At 37.7% G+C, this 8,704-nt stretch overlaps 1 protein-coding gene across 7 annotated transcripts in view; it reads left to right on the top strand.

The window, feature by feature from the left end:
- Nucleotides 1-8,704, top strand: part of LOC107638340 (serine carboxypeptidase-like 13) — a 79,760-nt gene that overhangs the window by 8,133 nt on the left and 62,923 nt on the right. For 5 of the 7 annotated variants that reach the window (XM_021120343.1, XM_021120345.1, XM_021120344.1 and 2 more), the window contains 4 exons: nt 7,498-7,600; nt 7,707-7,742; nt 8,287-8,393; nt 8,620-8,704. In XM_021120343.1, coding sequence (XP_020976002.1) covers nt 7,498-7,600; nt 7,707-7,742; nt 8,287-8,393; nt 8,620-8,704 — 331 coding nt within the window. Of the gene's footprint in view, nt 1-7,497; nt 7,601-7,706; nt 7,745-8,286; nt 8,394-8,619 lie in introns of all 7 variants that reach the window. The other 2 variants (XM_021120341.1, XM_016341571.2) reach the window with 2 other exon arrangements.

Raw genomic sequence — 8,704 nt, 5'->3', positions numbered from 1 at the left:
TTCGTTAAAAAATATTCTATTTTTTATGAATTACAACATTAATATTAATTAATAATATCCTAATATAATTAAGTACTCTGTTAAATAAGAACTTCATGTAAATTTTAAAAATCAATTAATCATATTCTAATGTTTTCTTCTAACTAATTATCTTCTAAATAGTTTCATAATTTAATTAAAAAATCTATTTTATGAATATAATCATAAAACAACATTTATATTAATTAGCAATATCCTAAGTATTCGATAAAAAAAAAGGAACTTAATGTAGTTTTAAAAAATTAATTATTCATCTTTTAACATTCTATATTAACTAATAGTCTTCTGACTAATTAAGTCCAACAATCCTAATTAATTAAATCAAAATAATCTAACATGTCAATATTTTAACATGTCCTTAGATCGAATTATCATAAAATGTCAACTAAAACGAAGTAAATCAAAATATGTAAACTAATTAATTACTTAATATAAAAGAGATAGAATCCAACCTTAAAATCTAATATCCAGGCTACATGCCACGTTGCATTCAGCCGATTAATATCTCTGTCACTCACGTATCTTCAACGATCCTATGTGCTTTTAGAATTAAACTATAGGTGTAATCAAGTTTCGAAAACTTTAAAAACTTAGCAAATGATTGTTGATCTCGGTTGCACCAACTATATATAACCTCTTATGTATATCTTGAGTATTGAAATTTCATTTTCGTTATGAACGTATTTTGAGTATTATCCACCTGATTTGTTATTTATATTATATTACGGGATTATGATTATCTCTCGTAGTGGTCGAGCATAAATTTGTAGGATCGAAGTTGCGGCTGATTTTCTTACTTTCGGTCGACATCTCCACAAAGGTGGTGTGTACCTACAATAGACTCTAACGCTCAAATTAGTATAACCTAGAAGGTATAGAGACTAGAGTTAGAAAAAATACCTTGCGTGTTTTCTCAAGTCCTATATTTTTATTATTTTGAAGGAAAATCTAAAAAAATCTGTGCCAAATATACGTGGGATCTCGTCTGGATATTTTTTTTCGGTTGAGGGTCGGGGTCCTAAGACCCAAAACTAATCAGCAGAGATAGAAATTAATCGGGGTAATGATACCCCTCTAATGTCCTCATCTAAATATTGCCTAATACTTGAAGGAGGCAAATCAAGAAATATTAGCCCAAAGTCACAAAGCAAACTCTCCTTGGCCAAACGATCTGCTACTCTGTTGCCTTCTCAGTAGGTGTACTTGAGCATAACATTCCAATCTTGTCTTAGCAGTGCACCAATAAGTCGTACTAATTTTTCTGGATGTTTGCTTCTTTTCCATTCTTAGCTGATCACTGTATAAGTTGCTAGGGAGTCTAACTCGACTAGAATCTTCTTCAAACCCAAACGCCAGCCTATTCTAAGGCCATGAAACACTGCCCAGAGTTCTGCTTGAAAGGCTGAGCAACACCCAAGATTGACCATATACCCTGCAATCCAAACTCCCTCTTCGCTTCTAAATAACCCTCCACAACCTGCATGTCCTGAATTTCCCAATGAGGCTCCATCTGTGTTAAGTTTTATCCACCCACTTGGAGGGGGTGTCCAAGCTATTTGAGCTTCTACTCTCCTTCTTGTGCTCCCTATCATGAAACTGGCTTTGTTGAAAGCTGTGGTTATTTCATGGGCATATGAAAGGATATTGAAAGAAGCATTCTGAGGCCTTTTAAATGGTGGAGAAAATATTTCTCTGTTTCTCCATTTCCAAATTATCCAAGTGGTTGTCATGAAGATTGTCAACCACTTGATTTGGCTATTTTGTCCAATTTCTGCTACTAAATTCTAACAAAACCAGACATCGAAGGGAGCTCTAAAAAAATAACACAACTTTGAGGGATGAATGAGTTGCGTCCAAAGCTTAAACGTTGCAGGACAGTCACGGATCACATGCTCCATCGTCTCGGGAACACCCGCACACCGATGACAATCTGGAGGAGAGCCAAAGAGTCTTGCCCTCCTAGTTGAAATCATAATTCTCTTATGGGCAGCCAACCAATTAAATATTTTGATTCGTTGAGGTCTCGACCATTTCCAAATCAGGTTCCATGTTACATCTACAACACCAGGTCGATTTGCTATAGCGTGATATGCACTAGCCACAGTGAAGTCTCCATCTTGTATCAAATCTCAAAAAATTCTGTCTGCCTCCAACACATTATTTGGGGCTGGTATGGCTATAATTTTGTTCAGATCTGCTTGAGGTAAGAAGACCCGAAGCCTGTCCAGATCCCAATCTCCATCACTATTCACATGATTAACCACTATAGTTTCTTTCTTCATTGCATAAGGATGCAATTGCCCTTTCTTCCAAAGGTAGCCAGTTTCTCATGCACTTATCGCCCCAAAAGTTTATGCTTTCTCCATTTCCTACGTTGAACACTATATGCTGTCTAAATTGCTCCCATGACTTAGTCAGATCTTTTCAAAGCAGAGAATTCGTTGCTGTCACAGGAAATTCATTGAGAAGGTTCTTACCCCTTCCATACTTACTATATAAAACATCAATCCAGAGCTCATATTGTTCATTAATTAATCTCCAAAGAATCTTGCACATAAAGGCTTCATTCATGTGGGTGAGTTTGTGAAAGCCTAGGCCTCCTTCACACTTCGGCTTGCACAGAGTGTTCCAACTCACAGCGTGAATTTTACGAGCATTTTGACCCTCTTTCCAAATAAATTTTCGTTGAAGTTTTTCACCCTCATGTATGATTCCTTTGGGTATTCTTGAGTGCATCATGTCGAAATTGAGTATTGGAGGCAGCACCGTTTGCGCTAAAGTTAACCTACCTGCAAAGGATAGGCAGCTAGCTTTTCATCCCCCCAGCTTGCTGTTGACTCTTTCTAGGACATGCTTATGGTTATCTCTGGCTCTTCCCTTGCTTTGGATCAGAGCACCTAAGTATCTTCCAATACATTTGGCTTCCTTGTAGTCACTCATGTCACACAATCTGCTCCTCATGTTATTTTCCACCTTGCTGGAAAAAAAAGATGGAAGTCTTGTTGGTATTTATTTTGAGCCTTGATGCTTCACCAAAAAGCCTAAGAGTGTCCAAAATCATATGCATTTGAGCACTGTTCGCTTCCGCAAATAAAAGAAGATCATCAGCAAAAAGAAGATGTGAGATGTAAGGACCATTTCTCTTCGCCTTCATTGGACACCAATCACCATTCCTCACCCTATCCTCTATTAAATGGGATAGCTTGTCCATAGCTATAACAAAGAGATAGAGTGAAATTGGGTCCCCTTGCCTAATTCCCCGAGAAGGGTTGAACTGATCTGTTTTGCACCCATTCCAAAGAAGGCTGTATGATACTAACCTCACACAAGACATAATGATTCTGCACATCTGATTTGGGATATTGAATTCTATTAAGCAGTTTTCAATAAAACTCCAATTAAGCCGGTCATAAGCTTTCTCAAAGTCTATCTTGATGGCCATAAATTGCTTTCTTCCTTTCATCCGTCTCATGGAGTGCACCATCTCCTTAGCTATAATTATGTTATCATGAATTATCCTTCCCGAAATAAAACTGGATTGGTTCGGAGCTATTCTTCCTTGGAGGGTAGGTTTGATTCTTTCCACGAAAATTTTTGTGAGGCATTTATACACCACATTGCACAACGCAATTGGTCTGAATTGGGTGAGGAATTCCGGTTGTTTGCTCTTTGGAATGAGAGCTATTAAAGTGTTGTTGACCCCTGAATCAGAGTGGGATCCCTCCATAGGCTTTGAATAAACTGAACAAAAGAATTTCCAACCGTTTTCCAATGCTCCTTGAAGAAAAGGGCTGGAAATCCATCTTCCCCAGGTGCCTTTAAAGATCCAATGCCAAATAAGGCTCCTTTAATTTCATCATACGTCAAGGACTTTAACATATTTCTTCCATGCACCTCATCCATTGGTGAATATGAAAGATTAGTAGAAAGAGGGGACCTCCCAAAGTTATCCTCCTTATACAGATCAATAAAAAATTTGCAAGCAGCGCCTTTTAAAACATCTTGATTGTCACACAAAACACCATTTGCAATTCTAAGTTTGAGAATTTTATTTCTTCTTCGCCTCACAAGAGTTTTTGTGTGGTAAAACTTGGTGTTTCTGTCTCCTTCAACCAGCCACTGTTATCTCGACTTCTGCATCCAAAAGACTTCTTCTCTATTCAGAATCTCCTCTAGTTCTCCTTCCAGTCTTTGCTCCAAGTTTTCTAAGAAAGAATTTATGCCATAGTTGGGAGATTTTTGAATACCCGCAATTCGATTTAATAATCTCCTTTTTCCTTAAAAATGTGGCCAAATTTTTCTTTATTCCATATCTATAGCTCATCAGACAACATACATAAGGCTTGGGGCGTCGGGATGGCATTTTCCCACATCTTATTAATGAAATCAGCAAACTCTGGGTGTGTTTTCCATATTGCTTCAAACCTGAAAGGTTTAACACCTTTATCAGTTTGGGAAGGCTTCAAATTAACCAACAGGGGATGATGATCGGAGTTGACTCTAGGAAGAACTGAAACATAGGCTTATGGGAAGAGAGTTCTCCATTGTGCATTTGCAAGTGCTCTATCTAATCTCTTAAAAACCCTGTCCATGCCTTCTCTGACTCCCCCTTTTCACGTAAATTTGGAGCCAACAAATCCCAAATCCAAAAGCTGACAATCGTTGATCCATCTCTTGAAACGATTACAAGCATGTCTGTTTACAACAGTTCCACCTTTTTTTTCTGTGGTCTCCGCTATTTCGTTAAAATCCCCTACCAACATCCAGGGACCAACTATATTAGCATCCATTTCAGAAATTTTATTTTTAAAAATTCTCCTTGTATCCTCCTGAGGGCTAGCATAAACTGCAGAAAGCGACCATCTACCTTTTTCACTGTCAATAATTTCCAATTGAACAAATTGTGGGTGGGAGCATACAATACTAATATCTAAATTGGCATTTTTCCAAAGGGCCCATATTCCCCCAACAAAACCCATAGCTTCTTCTCTATGAGAGAAAGAAAACCCAACTCTTTAACAACATTTTCCGCTTTCTGACCACTACACTTAGTTTCATACAGAAGCACAATGTCTGGCTTATATTGCCTGCAAAGCTCTTTCAACGTGTTTATAGTGGCTTTGTTGGCCACTCCTCTAATATTCCATGATAATAAAATCATAAATAAATAGAAACAAAAAGAGGAAACATCACCGCTTAAGAAGACAAAGGCTCCCTAGACACACTGCATGTCCTCCTCCCTTAGAGGGATTCCTTCCTGGATCTGGTCAACTCTCATCTCTTCTTTTTCTTCATATTTTTTCATCGCCTGGATTAATATTTCTGTCTCCATTGACCCGAAGTCTGGAGGTTTTGGGTCAGGTGGATCCACACCAGTGACAGGAACTTCTTGGGAGAAGTTTGGACTAATCGAGTTTTAAGAAACCCAATTTTCTTGGTGTCTATTCACTTGATTCTCGATGCACATGTGGTCTCATTCATAAAGAGTTGTGGGGTGGATTGTGTTTGGCTAACTTGGGAAGAAAGAAGCTTTGTATGGACAGGTTGGTGACACTGGTTGGACTGAGTAGATTGAGCATTTTGTTGGATTTGTGTGGACATGTGGGTTTTGTCAGATAGGAGGCTTTTGGGGTCAACATTCATTGGGCTTCCATTAGCAGTAGAATTTTTTGAGGTTAACAGACTAGATGGGCCATCTTGTTTTTTTGGAGCGCTAGCAAAAATGGGCTTGGGAGTGGCTGACAGGGTCTTATTGTGGCTCTTTTTTTGCTGTGTGAAAATTTTACTCTTGTCTTTACCTGTAGGTGTGGCATTGGCAATAGAAGCTTCCACAATTTCATAACCCTGCTGCACATTAGATTCCCCATTCACCAACACGGCAAATTTCGAAGGAATTCCCCCTCGACAATTGCATTTTCCTTTCCTTTTTCACCTTCACCACTACTTGTACATTCACCTCCTCCCCTTGCAGGTTTCTTGCCACGCATTGTCCTTTGTACCAGCATCCATGGACCATAATTATCCTCAGATTCTTGTATGACCTCTTTACCCTTGTGATTTTCTGGAATTCCTTTATTGTCCCTTTCTTCCTCCTCCCTTACAGCTGACTGAAGATTTTTCCTCTGCTCAATCTCCTTCTTCCTCAATTCCGAGCATTCTGATTTTACATGGCCAATTCTTCCACAGTGAAAACAAACCTGATGAATTTCTTCATATTCCACATTGTAACTAACCTCGTTAATTTGGTATTGAGAGATCAAGGGTTTCTCCATCTCCACCTCTACACACAGCCGTGCAAATCTGCCCCTTGCTACCTGAGCAGTGTTCACATCCACTTTCAGAGTTCTTCACACAATATTTCCTATCTTTTCCAAAATTCTTCTATTGTAATACTCAATAGCTAGACCAGGAAGGCGGATCCAAGCTGCAATTTTTTCAATGGAAGTAAGAAAAGGATTGAATTCTGGCTGCCATAACCGAATAGTTAAATAGTGGTCAAAGATTTTCCATGGCCCCTCAGTAATAGCAAAATCTAGGTCCTCAAAGTTATAAAAATGAACCAAAAAAAAAATCATTGCCTAAATCAATCACATCCAAGCTTCCTTGTTTACCCCACATTGCTTCTAATATGCGTTTCAAAACAGGCAAGGAGATTTTTCTTCCCAACAGTTTCACTATCAAAGAGTCCCACCAATGGCTCCTGAGTTCTCTCTGCATGTCTTCTCCAATAATCAAATTGTATATACCTTCCGTTATTTTCTCAACTCTGACCTCATTCTCTTCATCCTCCGAGTCTGACTCTGTTACCTTTTCTTTAGCTTTCTTTCCCTCCTCATCAATCCTCTTAGTAGCGCTACCGTTCCTCACAATTGTCGCAAAGGATGGGGCTCCTCCCAGTGCACCAAAACCATGCCGCTGGCCGTCTGTAACTGGTTGTGGGCTGCACACCACCACTTCCACACCGTCTTCTGTCTCTTCTGCCTCCATCCATTCCTCCACTCTAGGAACATTGGCCATGTCTCCTGAGTATTCATCTCCTTTCTCTGACTTTCTCACCTTCTTTCCTGATCTATGTAGAATCTCGCCTTCCTTCCGCATTCTCTCCCTTGGGTCATGTCGACGGGAGGCCCCTCCTCGGACGAAGCCACCATGCATGGCTGCTTCACTTTCGCACGGAGACACAGGAAATCCCTAGGCTTTTCTGAGAGAAAACAAAAATTTTTTTTTACGGAAACCTTATATGATTCAGAGTATGTTCTTTATGGACCAACATACCTCTAAGTGAAGTATTCTTGGGCCGGCTATTACATCGAGCCCAATCTAAGGGGGTTGGTCCATAACAAAAAATAAAAAATTTCATCCATATTTTTGGTTAAAAAGTTGTTTTACATTTGTTTCCAAACATGCTCTTAATTATGATGCATTGTAGAAAATGATAGGTTTCAATTTCTAATGCAGTGGTTTATTGATCATCCAAAGTTCAACTCAAATCCATTTTACGTTGGTGGTGGCTCGTATTCAGGATATCCTACTGCTCCTCTCGTTCAAAAATTATATGATGGTAAATAGGGTGGATGCTAAATTTTGAGCAGCTATTTTAATTTATTTGATTGCATAAATTTGGTCCGAAACTCGGTTTGATTTTTTCAATTTTTCTGAATTCGCAGGTTACGTAGCAGGTCGTGTACCACGCATTAATATCAAAGTACAATATTCCAATAAATTCAACACATTTTTCATATTTAATTTTATTCTTTGTCTGCCAATGAGTTATACCTCAAATGGCATAATTTTTCCATATTCAATTAAGAAGTTGTGGGCTTGAGTTTCTTATCTTTGGTAAAAAAATTTACTCTTTGTCTAGATTTTTCACTCAAAGCTGTATATATAATTTTTTGAGAAAAACTCAAAATAGCCCCTGACAATTACCTCAAAAGACAACGAGGTCCTTGACAAAAAAAAATTCTAATTCGGCTCCTGACAATTACCTCGAAAGGACAACGAGGCCCCTGTACAAAAAAAAATCAATATTGTTTTTTTGGCACAAGAGTTAATCAATCCCAAAAAAATATATCAGAGCCAGATTGGATGTTTTTTTTCTTAAAAATTTCGTTATCCTTTCGAGATAATTGTCAGGAATCAAATGAGATATTCACTCTGATTTTTTACTTAAATACACTTTTGGTCTTTCTTTTTTTTATTTTAGTTTTCATAAGTTTTTATTTTGATTTTGGTCCAACAAAATTTACCAGGGTTATGTGATTGCAAGCCCAGGGGTGGACGCATATGAGAGCGAGAACACGAAAGTGTTGTATGCATACCAGATGTCTCTCATACCAGAATCACTCTATCAGGTAATTTAAAATTCACCCAAATATTTGATAACCAAAATATATTAATAAAAAATAATCACAATTTATCGTTTTTAATATTTATAATTGTTATAATAATTATAAATATTAAATAAAATAAGTTATAATTTTTTTTTGTCTTTTTAACGTTATCGTTAAATTCATGACTTCTTTATTTGCTGATTTTGTGGCTTCATCACGTTTCTTTCCTTTTTTTTCTTAAATACAGTCGATAAAAGAACATTGTGGTGGTAATTATGTAAATATTGATCCAGAAGACACAAAGTGTGTTTCAGATTATGAAGCTTATTCCG

Source organism: Arachis ipaensis, chromosome B04, assembly GCF_000816755.2.
Source record: "Arachis ipaensis cultivar K30076 chromosome B04, Araip1.1, whole genome shotgun sequence".
In the NCBI taxonomy this organism is placed as follows: Eukaryota; Viridiplantae; Streptophyta; class Magnoliopsida; order Fabales; family Fabaceae; genus Arachis; species Arachis ipaensis.
Note: the sequence above shows the minus strand (reverse complement) of the source record. Positions and strands in the feature narration are given on the sequence as shown.